Source organism: Hyposmocoma kahamanoa, unplaced genomic scaffold (genome assembly GCF_003589595.1).
Source record: "Hyposmocoma kahamanoa isolate Upper Pololo Valley unplaced genomic scaffold, ASM358959v1 81, whole genome shotgun sequence".
Classification (NCBI taxonomy): domain Eukaryota; kingdom Metazoa; phylum Arthropoda; class Insecta; order Lepidoptera; family Cosmopterigidae; genus Hyposmocoma; species Hyposmocoma kahamanoa.
Genome location: NW_020654080.1, coordinates 2,669,726 through 2,687,867, shown reverse-complemented (window position 1 = coordinate 2,687,867; position 18,142 = coordinate 2,669,726). Strand labels below are relative to the sequence as shown.

General features: G+C 37.9%; 1 protein-coding gene across 1 annotated transcript in view; it reads left to right on the top strand.

Annotated features, from left to right (window-relative positions):
- The first annotated feature begins 1,004 nt into the window (after window positions 1-1,004).
- LOC113234134 (protein I'm not dead yet-like) overlaps window positions 1,005-18,142 on the top strand; it is a 37,284-nt gene continuing 20,146 nt past the window's right edge. The window contains exons 1-7 of the mRNA XM_026469399.1: window positions 1,005-1,061; window positions 5,110-5,262; window positions 10,694-10,809; window positions 12,415-12,526; window positions 14,611-14,710; window positions 15,762-15,834; window positions 17,569-17,691. Coding sequence (XP_026325184.1) covers window positions 1,038-1,061; window positions 5,110-5,262; window positions 10,694-10,809; window positions 12,415-12,526; window positions 14,611-14,710; window positions 15,762-15,834; window positions 17,569-17,691 — 701 coding nt within the window. The 5' untranslated portion in view covers window positions 1,005-1,037. The remainder of the gene's footprint in view (window positions 1,062-5,109; window positions 5,263-10,693; window positions 10,810-12,414; window positions 12,527-14,610; window positions 14,711-15,761; window positions 15,835-17,568; window positions 17,692-18,142) is intronic.

The window sequence follows — 18,142 nt, the reverse complement described above, 5'->3', positions numbered from 1 at the left end:
CTACCACGGCCGACCTTCTGAACAAAAAAATTATTGTACAATAAATTATTCATAACATTACTATGTGTTTTTAACTGGAATTGTATATGACATATTGAAATGCAGCAAGCCTACATTAATTAGTCTACTTCATATTCATTCGTATTTTTTGAACAACAATTTTTTAACAAAACTGTACCTTGTCGTTATGTGACGCAATGGTCATTTCGAGTTTTGATACCAAGTCATTGTAAGTTATAGTCTTTCTGTAGAGGTGATCCTATGGTGGATCTAGTCCTTATGCTGCTCTGGTGCCTTACCGAAGTCTTATTACGCTATTTTGTCGTTACGAACCCATATTGAATGTACTAAGAATTCATGGTAACGCCCCAGGTCAGATGATATAGTCATTATGATACCACCGACCCTTTTCATCTAGTCATTAATTTTGAGTTCATATTGTCATTATTGAGTACTTTTTTTATGATCACCCGTAAATAAACAAGTAAAACAAGGTATTTATTCCGTTGTGTATTTATTAACGTACCTTGTAGTAATTACGCGCCTTTCTTCAGTTGACAATGACAATTCTTACTGTGTCTTCATGATTTAAGTGATTTTGTATCAGATGCCACAAGTATTGCTAGATTTTTTTGGATTATTTTTGACTGGTTTTAAAACAATTCTAGTAGTTACTCTGCTTCAGTCGATTAGTCGATAATGGATCCTCCTAAATTCGTCGTTGTATCGTATCATTCGAAGTAACAAAGATAATAGCAATATTTTCTCGTAGGAATTTATTTTATACTCACTGTCCAAAACGCGTACGTAGTACACTCGCCGTGTAAACATAGCGCGCCCGCGGCATTGACACTGCGAATCTGCGGCGAGCACGCCGCGCTCTGGCATCTGGCATGTGTTTAGTTGCAGTAACAAAAATTGTATAATAAAGCATTTATTATCACTTTGCCACCCATTTGTTTTTTGACAATTTTTTTACAGTTTTGGCGATAGTCAGCGTTTAACTCCAATCAAAGAGGATTCAAGTAGGGTCTTGAATGTCGTGCACAATAATTTCCGAGGTATTATTGGATTTATTGTACCCTTTGTAATTGGGTGTATTATTGTAAGAAGGGATGATGTAAGTATCATTGTAATGAACATTCTATATTTCGCGCATTTGGTGGTACATTGACGTAATTGTAAATTTTCGCAAAATTTTTATTTATTTATTTGTACATAACAACTTGACTAACATTACAGGTAAAACCTAGTTCGTTAGAGCACATAGGCACATAAATACATAAATTTAAGAATCATAACATATTATGTGTAAGACAACCGTTTTGAATTCACTCAAGGTGCAATGAAATAAATCAATTGTATCAGCTACTCGAATGAGAGAAGCAAGGCCATGCCTAAATGGCGTTCGGGCCAGCAGCTGAGTCCGCACGCGCGGTATCGCTAGCTGTGGCGGCGGCCGCCTCCGGCCCGTATATTGCCAGGAGCGTACAATTTTACTTGCTCCAATACACCAGGATTATACTGCTTGCCCCGTAACAATTCAAAAATATAAGTAACTAGCACCACGCCTTACTTCCAGTTTATTGTAGCCCACCATACCTAGGACGAACAACGTCGGGTACATAGGGTAATAGTAAGCTGTATATAGTTTTAGTTACAAGTATCTGGTTGACAAGATTTAAGTTTTATTTGACAATGATTTAACAATTGATTTAAGTATGTCAAAACGTCTGTAACAAGTATTTATTTACCTTTGGAGAAGGTGGAGAGGATGGCGACATCTCGTGTATTTTGTGATCCAGTGTTTTTGACGGCGTGCGTTAAGGAGACCTATTGATACTTGTAATTCATTATCAAAGCATCGAAAAAGCTTATTAAGTAGAAGCCTGTAGACGCTGGAGTTATAAAATTGAAATAGGTTATGTTTATACCATTGTTCCTGTATTTCGCTTCGTAGTAGCAGAAAACGACAAGTTTTCAGTTTGTTCCCAAAAATAATAAAGAACTTACTGAATATTCCCAAATCTGCCAAACTCTGCCACATTTAATACAATTATCAAGTTCTGCAGCAATGGAAATGAATAAAAATTAAATCTGCTCAAATAGCAGAAATCTGCCACTGGTCATAGTCATGGTAACACTGTTCTCAATCTCAATGTGAGGATTCGCTCTGGACCTTTTGGAGGGAAAAGTGTCGTTTTTGTTTTGACTTTCAATTATTTTGTGAAATCTAATTTAAAGTGGAATAGGATAGTGCTATTGTGCCTTAATCGAAGATTAAAACGCGAAATTATACGAATCCCGAACTAAAATACCCGTATCGGCCCGTTTTAAGGAATTCCGAGTCAATCCAAGCACGCCGCCTCAAATTGCCTATCCTCTTTGTGGCGGCCATATTTACAGAAACATAATTAAACGAATACATGGCTCAAAAGACTTAATAATGTACCAAGACTTGGCTGTATGGTGTAAAATCAATGTGACATTGACATTGACAAGAGGCCTCTTGTCAAAACGTTCCTTTGCTAACTTTCATTTCTCACATAAACATTTTTGTTACATGGTTTTATTTTTTTGAAAGTTGTTGGTCTAGAAATAAATCCAAATAAGTGCGAGTTATTTAATTGTGGATTTATTAACGCGGACGTACTAGAAAATTTGATGGTTCTTTTGCCGGGCATCAAGCAGCTGGATAGGTCGTCTGTCAGCCTATTGGGTGCGCCAATATTTCCTGAGGGTGTCAGTTCTGCTCTTCAAACAAAAAGACGGGCACTTTTAGCTGCACGGGAACATTTGTCGCATCTATCAGCTCATGTGGCGCTCGTCTTGTTGCGGAATTGTTTAGGGATGCCCCGAATTACTTATATATTGAGGACATCTCCCACGTGGCTTTTTGAGCGAGACGTGGCCCTTGTAGATGATGTACTCAGAGTTACGCTGGAGATAGTGCTAAACATAAGTCTTACTCTACCGCAGTGGTGTCAAGCTGCACTTCCCATTAGGCATGGTGGACTTGGAGTGCGTCGAGTGCAAGATGTGGGCTTTGTGGGGTTTCTGGCTTCGTCTTATGGCTCTGCGGATCTCGTTGCTCGCATTTTAGCTCAAAATGGCAGCGGTATTCGCATACCATTCCAAGCAGAAGCTCTTACCTGGTGGTCAAGTCTTTGCCCAAGCGACGAGCACCCGGATAATCCTAGTTTGCAGAGAAATTGGGACGACGTTCTATGCAAACGAAGGTATAGTTCCTTGTTGGAGGGTGCTTCAAGTGCCGATGTGGCCCGTCTGAGAGCGGTCGCTAAATCAGAATCGGGAGCGTTGTTACATGCTTTGCCATCTCCCCAATTGGGTACTCTGCTCGACAACACATCTTTAAGGATAGCAGTAGCACTGAGATTGGGAAGCAAGGTTTGTGAACCACACCGCTGTGTGTGTGGGGCTATGGTGAGGGAGGACGGACACCACGGTTTGAGCTGCCAAAGGTGTGCGGGTCGTTTTCCCAGACACCATGCCATTAATGATATTGTGCGACGGGCGATGGTGTCGGCTAATGTCCCTTGCGTGCTCGAGCCCCCGGGCCTGAGTCGAATAGACGGTAAAAGGCCGGACGGTTTGACATTGGTTCCTTGGCGGAAAGGTCGCTGTCTTCTGTGGGACGCAACATGCGTAAGTACTTTTGCTGCGTCCCACATAAGACAAACTTCGCAGATGGCGGGTTCCGCGGCGGAAAGTGCCGCGAAACTAAAACACGCGAAATATTCTGCCTTGGAGCCTGTGTACGACTTTGTACCGGTAGCGGTCGAGACGGCGGGGCCTTGGGGTTCGAAAGCTCGGGACCTATTTAAAGAGTTGGGTCGCCGACTCAGAGACAGGGGCTGCGATCACCGCTCTGGGTCGTGGTTGGTTCAGCAGGTGTCCATTGCTGTCCAGCGAGGCAATGCTGCCAGTATAATGGGAACTTTTGCCCCGGGCACGATACAGGGCGGGATTTCTTTTTAAATTAAGTATATTTAACGTGAATCTCACTTTTTTTTGTATTAGATTACCTATTGACGAAGCCTTGTGCTGATCTTTAGGTTATACATTTTATTATTGTTCATAAATGCATTTTGTAAATTTTGGAATAAATGAATTTGAAGTTTTTTATTTTTACTTTGTCATTACTGTTTAACTGATTATTTCATTAGTTATTTTATAACTTGTTGTATGTTGTAATGTTTTATGTGTGTTATATAAAATAACCAATACTTTTAGTTAGGTAAACATTCAATCATGCTTACAATGAAACGTACGTGCAAGAAAGTTTCCTAATCTGTGGTCAAATAGAATCAATTGCGTTGTGTTCTTGCATATATTGAAAAATACATTGTTTTTAAATTTCTTTATTCTCGACTTCTAAAAATATACAAAAATATATTGATAAATAGGCATAAAAACTAAAGGCTAAAACGTAAAGTTATACTAGCAAAGTCCAAGAACTGCTCTTCGTTGATTTTATGATTGTTGGGTCAGGCTTAGAATAATAACGCATAGAAACCTAGTCCGCACACGCTAAGTGAGGCAAATTGAAGCGCGCCCAATGGGCCTACACGAGCGGGCGGGCCTTCAGTGCTCAAGGTCAATTTGCACCACGAACAGCTCCAGAATTTTAGCTAAAAATGACGAAATGTGCGGTAAATGAGTGTAAAAATACGTCAGACAAACATAAAATAGATACTAACATCACATTCCACAAGGAAGTAACGCGTTTCAACAAGTATTTTTGTATAAATATTCACTTAAACGGAAAATTAACCTACTACTAAAACTAGCCTACATGAATTTGATTTTTGCCTCACTTGTGACAGTTCGTTTGATATGAAACTATCATTCTATGCGTTATTATTCTAAGGGGTCAGGTTTATTTCATAGAAGGATAGTGATCCTTCTTTGAAATAATTTCACCAGCACCCTTACCCTTCCAAACCGGAACGCAGTGATCCTCACATTACATCGTGGCGGTAGAAATGGGTCAAGTGGCAGTATGTTCCTCTACTGCTACTAAATAAAATTGTTCTTTTACCATAATAGCTGCTTACATTTGTAACTCGCAATTGTTTTGCTTTGCAGATGATGTCGAAAGTTGCTTTTGTATGGTTTGCGATGTTTTGGTGTATATTTCTGCAACCCGTTAACGTTGCGATTGTGGGATTGTTTCCAATATTCTTATGTCCGTTACTCGGCATCACTGATTCAAATACAATTTGCGCCCAATATTTGGATGTAAGTACTACAGTTGTGTATTGTTGTGGAATAATCACACTTAGGGGAATCGTATTAAGCCGCCTTAGCAATAACAACATACAATGACAACATAATGACTGAGGCGCGCGTGGACGGCCTTAGCGCCATTTTACGGAAGCTCATCAGTCGCGCGCGCAATCGCGCACTCCAACACGCGCCATTTTCGCGCGGTTTATCCTGCGCTATAAAAAAAATCTAGCCTTTACACGGACGCACTTTCCGTTGTAACAAAATTGAACACGAGCAATCGAGCGCGAAAGAACGTTAGCTTAAAAAATTACAAACAGGTAATCGCGTACGATTGCGTTTGCAGGCTTTCCCGCGCGCAATCCTGTATGCTCCTGATCACGCGCGATAGAGAGACTGTGCAATTAAATAATGAAATGAACATGTCTGAGAAATTAAAGGAGATTCATATTAAGTTGGATTATTTAAGAGAATATTTGTGTAAAATTGGTCTAGAGATACGTAAAAAGATATTGCTTATAAGAAATAGATGGAGCTACTAGCTACTATACACCAAATTAAGATTAAAAAGCACGTATTCTACAGTGACAGATTTAGTGCAGGATATTAGGAAGTTTTTGTTGCTTAGAAAACAGAAGCTTTACAAACACAGCTTTTTAGAGCAAAACAGGGACGTAGATCGATAGAGGCATTTGGGGCAGAGCTAGAGGAGTTGTTTGTAAATTTGACATTAGCTCAGTCCGATGAGGATAGCGCTAAATTTGATATATTACGTCCTCTTAACGAGAAAACTGCGATCAAGCAATTCGCAGATGGGCTCTCCGACCCAAGGCTGCTCACGTCGCTTCCCGAAGCTATCAGGCTTGCTGTAGATGAAAGTGTAATGTCGTCACAGCAATCGGAGCAGGTAATGCAGTTTAGGCCGATCGCTTATAATCGCGAATCTTATCATGGCTCTTACAAATGCAGTTTTTGTGGCCAAACAAATAATTCCAGTTACCATAAAAAATCAAGACATAGAAATAACGCAAATTGTTATAATGAAAATCTTGGTGACAAAGGTCAAAGAACTTTCTTTGTAAATTCCGGTCATAGAAGTAAAGACACACGTGACTCGCGCCAGCAGTCACGCGGTGGCCGCGCTCACTTTTCACGAGTTCAGCGTAAAGTGCATGAGGTAATGACCCAGGAAGGTTTGCGAAATACCGAGAATAACAATTTTTTCGTACCTAAACAGTGCCTAAACTCATAATATTTTTAGTTATAATATTTTTTTTTACAGTAGTGTCTATATGAGTTCAATTTCTCATTATTTCCTAAATTTAGGAAATAATGAGAAATTGAATTTGTTAATTGATAGTGGAGCCAGCTTATGCGTAGTAAAAATGAGCGACTAGCACATAATATTGTGTTACTTAAGTTGATTAAGAAAGATAGTGTTTTAATTAAGGGGATAAGTGGTAATTTACAATCAGAAGGTTATATTTACTTAGCTATAAAACTTGCACGGGGTAATTTTTAAACAAAAGTTCTATGTTTTCAAGAACTCCGCTTACGCCGCAGACGAGATACTCAGTCAAGATTTTTTCCAAAAGTATAACGCAGTGTTGAGTAACAAAGATGGTACCTTGAGTTTGGAAAACCAGGACCACTACATAACTGTTCAGTTTGATAAAAATCAAATAATAATTACTCCACGATGTAAAGTAATTCGACATGTACCTATGGCACACATCAGTGAATACGTTGTCTTAGCAAAACAAGTACATAAAGGTGTGTACATAGCGGGAGTAATTGTGAAACCAAAATATGGACTTATTCCAATTCGTATGCTTAATACGACTAACAAACCAGTCAGAGTAGATATTACAGATGTAGATATTCATAGTTTAACCCATTATAACGTATACCAATTTGATGATGAGAAGATAACGCCAGATTGAATGAGACAAGTTTTTAATTTATTTGACTTGCCTTCTTATTTAAATGAAGAGGAGCAGATAAGTATAGAAAACTAAATACGCCGACGTTTTTCATTTACCAGGTGATACATTGTCTACTACCAACTTATATGAACATTCCATAAAATGAAAAGATAATACCACCACCAGTTCACCAGTGTATACCAAGCCATAAGGCTACCTAAGGCACTTAAAGGTGAAGTACAGAAACAAGTAGACGATACGCTAAAGAATGATATTATTGAGGAAACCACATGGAGATTAGTTGTGGATAATCGTCAGTTAAACAACGTTATACAGGACGATAAATTCCCTTTCCCGAATATAAGTGACATTTTAGATTCTTTGGTAAATAATATATATTTTTAAATTAGATTTATCTCAAGGTTATTATCAGTTGTCATTAGAAAAGCAGTCTAGGAAATATGCAGCTTTTACAACCGATAAATAATATCAAATGAAGAGATGCCCGATGGGATTAAAAATATCTCCTAGTTCTTTCACACGACTGTAGCCATGACGGGTTTGAACTATCAGGCATGTCTAATTTATTTACATGACTGTATTGTAAAACATGTTGAGTCCAAAATAGGGAAATGATCCGCTTTGTCGAAGCATCTTTACAAATTAAGGCCATTCATCAGTGAAGTTGTTAGGGTGAGGTTAACAAATTCACTAGTATTGTCAATATTGGATTACTTAGATGTAGTATATTGGCCACGTCTTACAAAAAAACTGCCGATAAAATTCAGAAGGTTCAGAACTTCCGCATTAGGTATTGTTTCAAGGTACCCCGATCTCATATTACACCCTTTTTAAATACCTATAATTTATTAAATATGAGAAATAGATATACTGGTCTGGTGTATACCTTGAGGGTTTCGTCAACTCCTAAGTATCTGGCCTAGAAACTCAACTGGAGTGATCAGTTACACAGTAGTAATGTCCGATATATGCGGTACCCGCATCTTCAGTTATTGACTCTCCCTCGTGTAACTTTGTACAGCGGCAGCTTTCGTTTCGCAGCGAGTAAGTGATGGAATGACCTTCCACCTCCAGTAAAAAACGCTAAAACGAACCGATGTAAGCAATGGCTCCTATCTGTATAAAAATCTAGTAAGCTGGTCCCCAATTAATACTCCTAGCAGCATAAAATTTTAAATTTTTGGTTAAATGTATGAAAAATATATATAATCTACGCGGACAGCCATTAAATTTCAACTTATTACTAGTTTTTACTAAAGGTAGGTTATGTGTACACTCCTATTAGCTTAAATTAGCACTTATATTAGCTTGGTGCAGCAAGCGAACAGCTAGCCAGGTGAATACTGAAAATCAGCAATTCTGAGTCTTTAACCTTTTTGGTCCTCATCACTCAATTGTTTTATTTTTCTATTCGTTTTTTAAGTATTCTGTTCTTTATGTTTTGTGGACAAATAAGTTCCTTTTTATTTTTTTATTTTTTGTAGTAGGCAACAGTCTTGAAACTCATAAAAAAATTGATTAAAGTACTGCAAAAATTTAGACAAGTATAATAAAGTGTGAATTTTTGCAAAAACAAATTATTTATTTAGGCCACAAAATAACTTCAGATGGATTTTTTCCCGACCCATCGAATATGGACGTTTTACAGAAATATATCCTGTCCAAACATGTGTAGATGATATTAAACGACTTGTAGCGTTTGCTAACTGTTACAGGAGATTCATACCGAATTTCGCAGAATCAGCACATCCACTTAATGCATTATGTAAGAAAAATGTATCTTTTAATTGGTCAAGTGAATGAAAAGGCTTTCCAAAAACTTAAAGAAATCTTACTTAGTCCTACCATCTTAGATTATTCAGACTTCTCAGAAAGTAATACGTTTGTTTTACAAACAGACGCATCAAAGCTAGGTTTAGGCGCCGTTTTGTCTAATAGTAATGGCAAGGTAGTCGCGTACGCAAGCAGTAATCTAAGACCAGCTGAAACACCATACCCAGTCATCGAACTCGAACTACTGGCTATTGTGTGGGCTGTGCGTCATTTTAGGCCTTATTTGTATGGTAAGAAGTTTTAAATAAAAACAGACCACAGGCCTTTGATTTATTTATTTAATATGACCGATCCATCAAGCCGTTTAACAAAGTTTAGACTCTATTTGGAAAAGTATGATTTTGATGTCAGTTATGTTCCAGGACGGCACAATGCAGCTGCAGGTACATTGAGCCGTATACCGTATAACTCTAAGGAATTGAAAGATATTCATGAGCATGTTGTATCGGTCATGACAAGAGTACAAGCTCAAAAACTTAATAATGACAATATTATTGACTCGATAGGTGAGCATCACACCGCTTTTAGGCCTGATCAACCTAAAGTAGTGGAAATTCTCAAACGACCGACTGACAGCGTAGAACTAATATTAAGCGCAAATAAGACAGCAATGAAGAAGATACTGAATTTACAGAATTTGTATAGTAAAAATGGTTCTTTTGTTTTTGTGCCCAAAAATCGGCTATTTAAGCAATGTCTCGATCGTTATCTACCGTAAGTGTTAGCGAGAGAATTACAAGATTTTTGTAAAAGAAATAAAATTAAACGAGCTCTTTATTATAAAAAGAAAGCGTGATAAAGATTTTGTAAATATATTATTGAAGGAAATTAATAAGCTGAGTGATTTTCCTAAGTTATTAGTATTGAATGACGTAGTAACAGTAACTGAAAAAGATACTAAAATTGTAATATCGAATGACTTTCAGTCTATTACCCATCAGTGACCACGCGGGGGTAAATAGGATGCTGAATAAAATTAAGAAATATTACTACTGGCCAGAAATTGCTAATGACGTCATAGAATTAGAAAGTGTAAGAGTTGTACAATTCAGAAACACTCGAACAGGCATACTAGGGAACCGATGGTTATTACAACGACTCCTAGTACCGCGTTTGAAAGGGTTAGTTTAGATTTAATGGGACCTTTAGATATTGATAATTATAATAGTAAATATATTTTAACTTTGCAATGTAACTTGAGTAAATATGTGGAAGCGTATCCACTAGAAAAAAAGGATACAGTGTCGGTTGCTAGTTTATTTGTAAATAATTTTATATTGAGATATGATATTTTGGTGTTTTTCATATAATACGACCGTGCATACCGAGACACAATACACTCCATACGAACTAGTGTTTGGAACACTTTGTAATCTGCCAAATAATTTGTTGTGTTCTCATGTAGAACTTTTATATAATCCTGATGTTTATCCTATACAATTAAGATATAGGTTACAATGAGCACAGGCCGATGCTAGAAATAATTTATTAGATGGGGAAACTTTAAGAAAAATAAATTACGATAAACATATAAAACTGTAAATTAGAAGAAAGATGATTTAATTTTGTTGAATAACCAAGTAGGAACAGATTTGGGACCCTGGAATTAGACGTTCGTGTAGTTTATTATAGAGGTTTAAGTTTATATTTAAATTCTTTTACAGTCCTACGTTATCCTGTTAATTGTTGGAAGTTGGTGTTTGATGTTGTTTAACAACAGCGGGATCACAAGCCGTGGCCTATATAATTTAATTGATCCTTCAGATCTGTCGATGTCAAGGTAAGTGCTTTGTAATTATTTACTTGGTACTTGGTGCAACGGGCTGGTTTCCGCAACTCGACGACAAAGCGCCTATTTTGTAATTATTTATTTAATTAATTATGTTTAGTTACGCATGAAAATTCGTTTACAATGTAAACGAATTTTGTGATGTCGCCGATTTTCACGGGCAAGCTCGCTAAATGGACGAGTCCCGGGACGCGACTATGAAGCCCATCCGCAATATTATGCGCCTTGACTCGGAAAAGACGCAGTTTCCGAGTCAAGCAGCAGCTTGATTGTGATTACAATCAAGCTGCTGCGCACGGTTGCACAGGTGCACTTGGGCGGCCCTGCGAACCATGGCGCGTTTGCGCGAAACCACCGGCAGAGCCGCCAAATGGGCCATGGGTCATGGGAAGTCGCCTTTATAGTATTATCAGTAGTATATCAATAAGCAATTGGATGTAAACAAAAAGGATCCAATGCACATCCAGTCACTTTCGAGATATGGCAGTTTCAAGTTTAAAGGTGCATCCACACCGCAGTTATCTTTTGCAGAGCAACACGGTAACATTAGGTAACTATTTGTAAGTTTTGTGGCTACTTGTTACTATTTGTTGAATGTTACTCATCGCATTCATACCGCCAATAACAGAAATTAAGAATACAAAGAGTAACTTTCAACAACAAACGAGTCGCATATATTTTCAAACTGCTGCAGGCAACATACGTGTCTCATTTGATTCGGCAAGGTAGACGAAGAACTGATTATAGCGACAGCAAGTTTTCTCATTTTAAATAAGTAAAATAATACGCTCTAATTTAGGTGCGCAAAATACTTTAGAGAAAAGTATATAGAGGAAGTGAATACATTGCACACACTCGACATAATAATAAAGGACACACTCGACATAGCCCCGCACTAGGGAAACCCTGTGTCGCGGGTGCCATGGACACACAAATAGACAATTACAAATTACACCCAAACTCACGAGACAAATAAATGTAGGCCATACAAATATTTCTCCCGGCCCGGGAGTCGAGCCTGGGACCTCTGCATGGCAGTCCGGCATGGTAACCGGTCGGCCACCGAGGCAGTTAGGGACGTACGTATTGATGGAATTTTGAGTAATTTTGTGAGAGTGACAGACTCTGATTTTGAAACCCTTTTAAACTTAATCAGTGCTAAAATCGCTGAAAGAGATACGAACTAATAATGTTATCGATCCTTGTGTAGACTGTTTTTCAAAAGCTAGGTAACATTACTTAACATACACTCACGGCAACGTATACTAACAATAAATAACTTTTTGCTATCAGTTGTTGCCGAGTAACACTTGGAAACGTTGCTCCACAAAAAGTAACTGCAGTGTGGATGCACCTTAAAAGTGTTTCTCACTCATGTTTTATTTTCAAAACTTAACTCCAAATATGTTTATTAGTGTTGGATTTTTTTTGCTGATCTAAGAGATCAGACTTTACGAACCGTTTGGTACATACATATAACTCGTTTTTTGATAATTTTGTGAATTGGATCCTTTTTGTTTAACTACGTTCAATTGATGCAGCTACAAAACGGAAGGCAATTAAGGAATAAAAATAACACACAATTTATGTTCACAGGCTTTTGTTTAGATGTGCTTTTGCGGCGTTTATATTTTCCGCAGTCAGTCATAGATTAATTGTTACGTCGGAAATAATGGCATTAGTTACTCCGGTTCTTATAAATACCCAGGTACGTTAATGTACATGTTAATACTTGGAGTATGGCCGTCTAAGGGAAATACCCTTGTCACTGATTTATTCCGGAATTATTTGATAATAGACCGATGCACTATACTTTGTCACTTCAATCTGCCGACGGTGAAATAATAACGTCAATTGATTGTTATTAATCCGTTTACGCACTTTTCATATATAGTTCGAAAGTGTAGAACTTGGATCGAGTTAAAACGGATTTTAATAGAAAACGCGGCAGGTTCGATACAGAATGACGCATCGTTGCTCGCGAGTTTTATACTGTCTGACGATCCCGGTTATCCTCATTAAACAACCAAATTACAGGCACCTGAGACTTGGCAACTTATGTCTCAGGGTGATGTATGCAGTGCCCTTAAGGTCCACTGTACCACCATGTTCCTACCTAATCCTACTATGGGACCTAATCGTCTCTTTGCCATAAACGTTCAACATATCCTGAAAGAACAACAGTTTCGTTATAATTCGGTTTTCGGTGTAATGAAAATTCGAACAAACGTTATTTTGGATAAAAAAAAAAAAAACTAAAAAAAAAAACTTTGTGATAGGTTATCCGGCTGCCAAATTTACTGGCGGAGTCGTTGCTCCGATCGCCCGTAACCGCGAAGGTACGCCTCAGCCGATAAGGGTCGACCCTCACCCGATCGCGCTCGGCGACCTCCTTCTGGAGCTCTCGCCATCCCTGTATCGAAATTACCCAAGTCAATAGCCCGTCGTTTTCAACTAGTACAACTAAATCCACTCGATGGCACCACGGAAGCGACCCTCCGACATACAATATTACTCAAAATACAGTTAAGTCATCGAGTATATAACCAGAAATAAAGACGAAATAAGGGCCATACATTCCTGGTAACACATCAGTGATATATCACTTATAAACATTGACTTACAAATAAATGGACGACGGGTCTAATACAAAAACCACGAAAAAAATGTCCCAAGTCAACCTATTTAAACGTAGTGACATGTAAAGGAATATGAAAAAGCTAAAACGTTGAATTTAAATTGTAATGTCATCGCAGTACTGTCTAATTTTGCTTGCTTCGCTGTCAGTCGAACAAACGAAGACTAAAGCGTGAATGACGCACTGTATACGATTTTAACGCCCTATAAGTTCGGACACTTTTTAGCGCTGACCCGACGTCCATATACTTGCAAGTCAATGCTTATAAACATCAAACTTCGTTTGCACTGAAATATAGAAGGGACAACAACTGACATGTATGTACGTCTCCGAATATTCCAAAAATATTCAGTATTTATTGTAATAAAGATAATAATCTCTAACAATGGTGTGCTGTTTCATTTGGTGGTCTGGGGAAAAACAGCAAAACATCTAATTACAAAACAAACAGAATCAAATTTCATCGGTAATTAAATATTAAATATGTAATTATGTAATTTTCGTCCATTATAGCAAAGCTCAAGTTAACTGGTCGATTTGAATTGAAACAATTGACAACACCCGTCAAGAGTTTCGAATTCGGGCTGGCCAATCGGAGCGCAGTTGTTACAGTAATGATATCACAAAATAATTTTCAAACAAATTAAATGACATTTCGTCTCTGTTTCTGGTAATATATTCGATGAGTTAAGTATAAGTTTCTCTAAGGTGGCGCTGAAGGCAAGCGCATAGAGAAATTCATAAGATGTGCCGAGTCGCTTTGTAGTTTAATTGGTTAAAAACGGTGACCCCGGCATGGCAAAAGAGGAATTAGTCGACATAGAACCTAACCCATACATACGTCTCATTGTTGGGCACGGGTCTCCCCTCAGGCGAGGGTTTAGGCCATAGTCCGTCACGCTGGCCCAGTGCGGGTTGGGGATCTTCTTCGACTTGCAGGTTTCATCGCGATGCTTTCTTTCACTGAAAAGCTTAAATTAAATATGAATTTGTAATCAAGTTTTGAACATAAGTTCCGAGAAACTCATAGGTGCGAGTCCGGAGGCCCGGATTCGATCCCACGGCCTCTGTTTGAGAGGCGGTAGGTCAAACAAGGCTACCACAGCTTAATATATGTATTTATCTAAACTGGTTAAAAATGATTATATTTTTAGAGTGCATACGCTCCGGACAAAAGTCTCAAGATGCCGTATTACGATTACAATATGTACCGCTACATACTGTGTTCTGTAATTCACACGTCAGCTACGATTGGTATGTAGATGATCCATCTTTCCTTTGTGGTAGTTATAAGCAGAAAGCCTTCTGAAATCAATGCGTATAGTTATTTATCTTTCTGGACCGCTAGAGCAACTGCAATCGATTCTTGAAACCGGAGCAAATCGGCGAACGGTATAACAGAAGGCCTTATCAAACTGGCGGCGGGCACCGACCGGTGCGTGTCAATCAAGCGTACGTAGACGCTCGACTTTGCATAATATCCTCTTCGATGTTCTCCCCTGCAATCTGCCGATTTGAACTGGTTCTAAGAGGTACAGGGTATACAACGTCACTCCGTTGTTACCTTTAAATAGAGGAACATTTTTTTTTATAATAACGCACACACTCAACATAGTCCCGCACTAGGGAAACCCTGTGTCGCGGGTGCCAAGGATACACACAGGCAACCACAAATTACCCAAACTCACGAGGGAAATAAATATAGGCTATAAAAATATTTCTCCCGGCCCGGGAATCGAACCTGGGACATCTGCATGTCAATCAGGCGTGGTAACCGTTCGGCCACGGAGGCAGTCAACAGTAATACTCATTAACCCAAAGGTACTGACGGAGCAACTTGCAGACCTTGTACTCACGTAAAAGAGTTCGTCCAGGGAAGTACTGTCACCTTACCTATTTCTGCTACCAAGCAGTAATGTCAGCATTACTGCGTTCTGGTTTTGAGGGGTAAGGGTGCTGGTGAAATTACAGGCACATGAGGCTTGTCAACTTGTGCTTTAGTATATTTAGGACACGTAATTCGGGCTACCTCGCATCAGTATTAAATGCCCTAAGCTTAAACAATGTTCGATTGATCAAGAACTAGGATAGTTACGCAATTTTGAAACTGGAAGATTAATTTAAAACTGAGGAAAATCTTTTTCTTCGATGATAACACTATTTTTGTATTCTCACCCTTTAAGGCAAAAATGCGAGGCAAAATTACGTGTCCGGGAGTATATAAAAAAAAATGGAGTTTACCCGTCGGAATTTCGTTATTTGGTTGCTATAAGATTATTGTCATAATGATTTGTTTGAATTTCAGGTAGCCTTATCTTTATACACAATAATTATACGACAATGGTCGCCTTATCCATGTTTAATGCAGTAAATAGGTGGTAAGTAGTCCAATATTAATTAAAAAGTCGATAATACAAAAAAAAACAAAGATCTGCAACAAGCATATGGAAAGATATTTCCGTAGCTAAGTTGGGAGAGTAAGTCAGGCACGGTATGCTGAAGGCGCTTGTCCATCCAGTCGGATGGAAATTAATAAAAATGGAATTTAGTTTCTTTGCGTTCGATCTCTGTATTAATATACAATAAGAATTCAATGTTTAAAATAATTTTAAAAGAAAAGTTGTGTTGTGTTTTTTAAGGTAGCGTGGAAAAGTTTTTGAAATTCCAACTTTTCTTTCGATGAAAAACAGACATAGTGACACGTGTTATAGTTCAACTGTTTTTCTTTCATCTACCATTTTTCTCGCTATAGTGAGGTTTAAAGTTGTGTGTTTCGCTCGGCAGCAAAGTTGTCTTGCTTGTGCCTTGCAACACTCGCTACGGTCAGCATTCTAATCTTAGAATCCTTCGCTTGCCCAGGTTTCAATACAAAGTACTCGCGCCAAACAACAACTTTGCAGCCTTGCATAACAAATAACCATTTTAATATAGCTGTTCCAAAAGTAGCATTCTTTGTCCCAGCTATGCGAGAAGAAAGGGACACTTTCCCGTCCACATTTCTTTTATTTTAGTTTGGAATAAATTGTATTTAAATTATCTATACTCTAGTCGAATTCGATGTAGAATGTTTAATAACAAAACATTGCTAGGCAACGAATGATGGCATAGCAGAAGAAAATGTTTTCCAATGCCCATTATTAAGACTTGCTCTGCCCAGGGCCTGCTTCCTTAATTGGAATTTAAATTGGTAATTGGGTTATGTAGAAGTAATATTTATTAATACTTACCTAGCCCATTATTATAAAGTTTACAAATTACCTATTGATACGTATGACTTAGGAATAAAAATAGGTGTTTGCATTCTATTAATATTTACTACTAGATGGTAGGTAATGGCAGATGAAAAGAAACAAAATTGTAAGATTTTATTTGATATTAATTTACCATATTATATCATCCAGCATCTATTTCCGATTCTGAATTTGAATTACCACCAAAACTCGAATGTTTGCAATATCTCCCTTCAAATCAAAATGTCAATAGGGATGACACAGTTTTACAAATAATTAATAACTGGTCATTTTCATGTCATTTTTAGGTGATTTGAAACTTCTGTTGAACAATATTCATTATAAACATGGTTTCAAGATTTAATATTACCCATAATGTAGTTGAATTTCGTAGGAATATATTGAAATTGTGGTGACTGTGAAAGAGTCTGAGATGAAAACCCTAAAAATCGTATGTTTTTGTTTGTTGACATTTGTTCTATATTGAATTTGGCTAGAGTATAGAAATATCCTTTCGAAATTTTAGTGAGAGGAACAAGTGTTAGTAGCGGTAGAGCTCCTTGAGAACGAGTTCGTCCAGGGAAGTACTGCCACCTTACCTATTTCTGCCGCCACGCAGTAATGTCAGCATTCCTGTTCAGGTTTTGAAGGTTAAGGGTGCTGGTGAAATGACTCCTCAACTTATGTCTCAGGGTGACGGGCGCAGTGGCAGTGCCCCTCAGATATTTGCGATTTAAAGCTCTGGGTGACACTGCAACTGTTATGGGCAGGCGTGAGGCTTATCATCAGGTGCACGACTTGTTCGTCCCGTCACTAGATATTATAAAAAAAAAGTATGGCAGACACGGAAGGTAATGTGTATCATGTCATTTTTATTTTCAGGAACAATGGGACGGAGGTCTTCACTCATTATACATATACAGCATTTGCTCTCCCTACATCTATACTCATGTTCACTGTTAACTATATTTATTATTGGATTTTGCTTCAAGTATCCAGACATGGGTAAGTTTCAGTGAAGAATACATTTACAGTGTCCACGAGAGTTCTTGAATATCAAGGCCCATTCTATCGTGTCAAACCAAAACACTGCAAGGCTCAATACAGTGTTTGAAAATTATAAAAAATCGATAAAAATTTAACACGGCTTTTTCCCAAAATGCTGTTTTGGATATTAAAATAACAAATATAAATATAAAGACTATTCTTTAACATTACAATGATACACCAAAAACTTAAAATTAATGGCTATGTTTTCAGGCTTACCTTGGGTATAATGTATAAATACAAATATCTTTTATTGCCACATTGACACTTTTTGGACATAAATAACGTATTAAGCCAAAACATAAACAAAAGTAATAATAATTAATTAATCTAATTTCTCACAGTGTTATGGTTTAACTCTGCAGCATTGACTTACAATTATATGGACGTCGGGTCCGCGCTAAAAAGT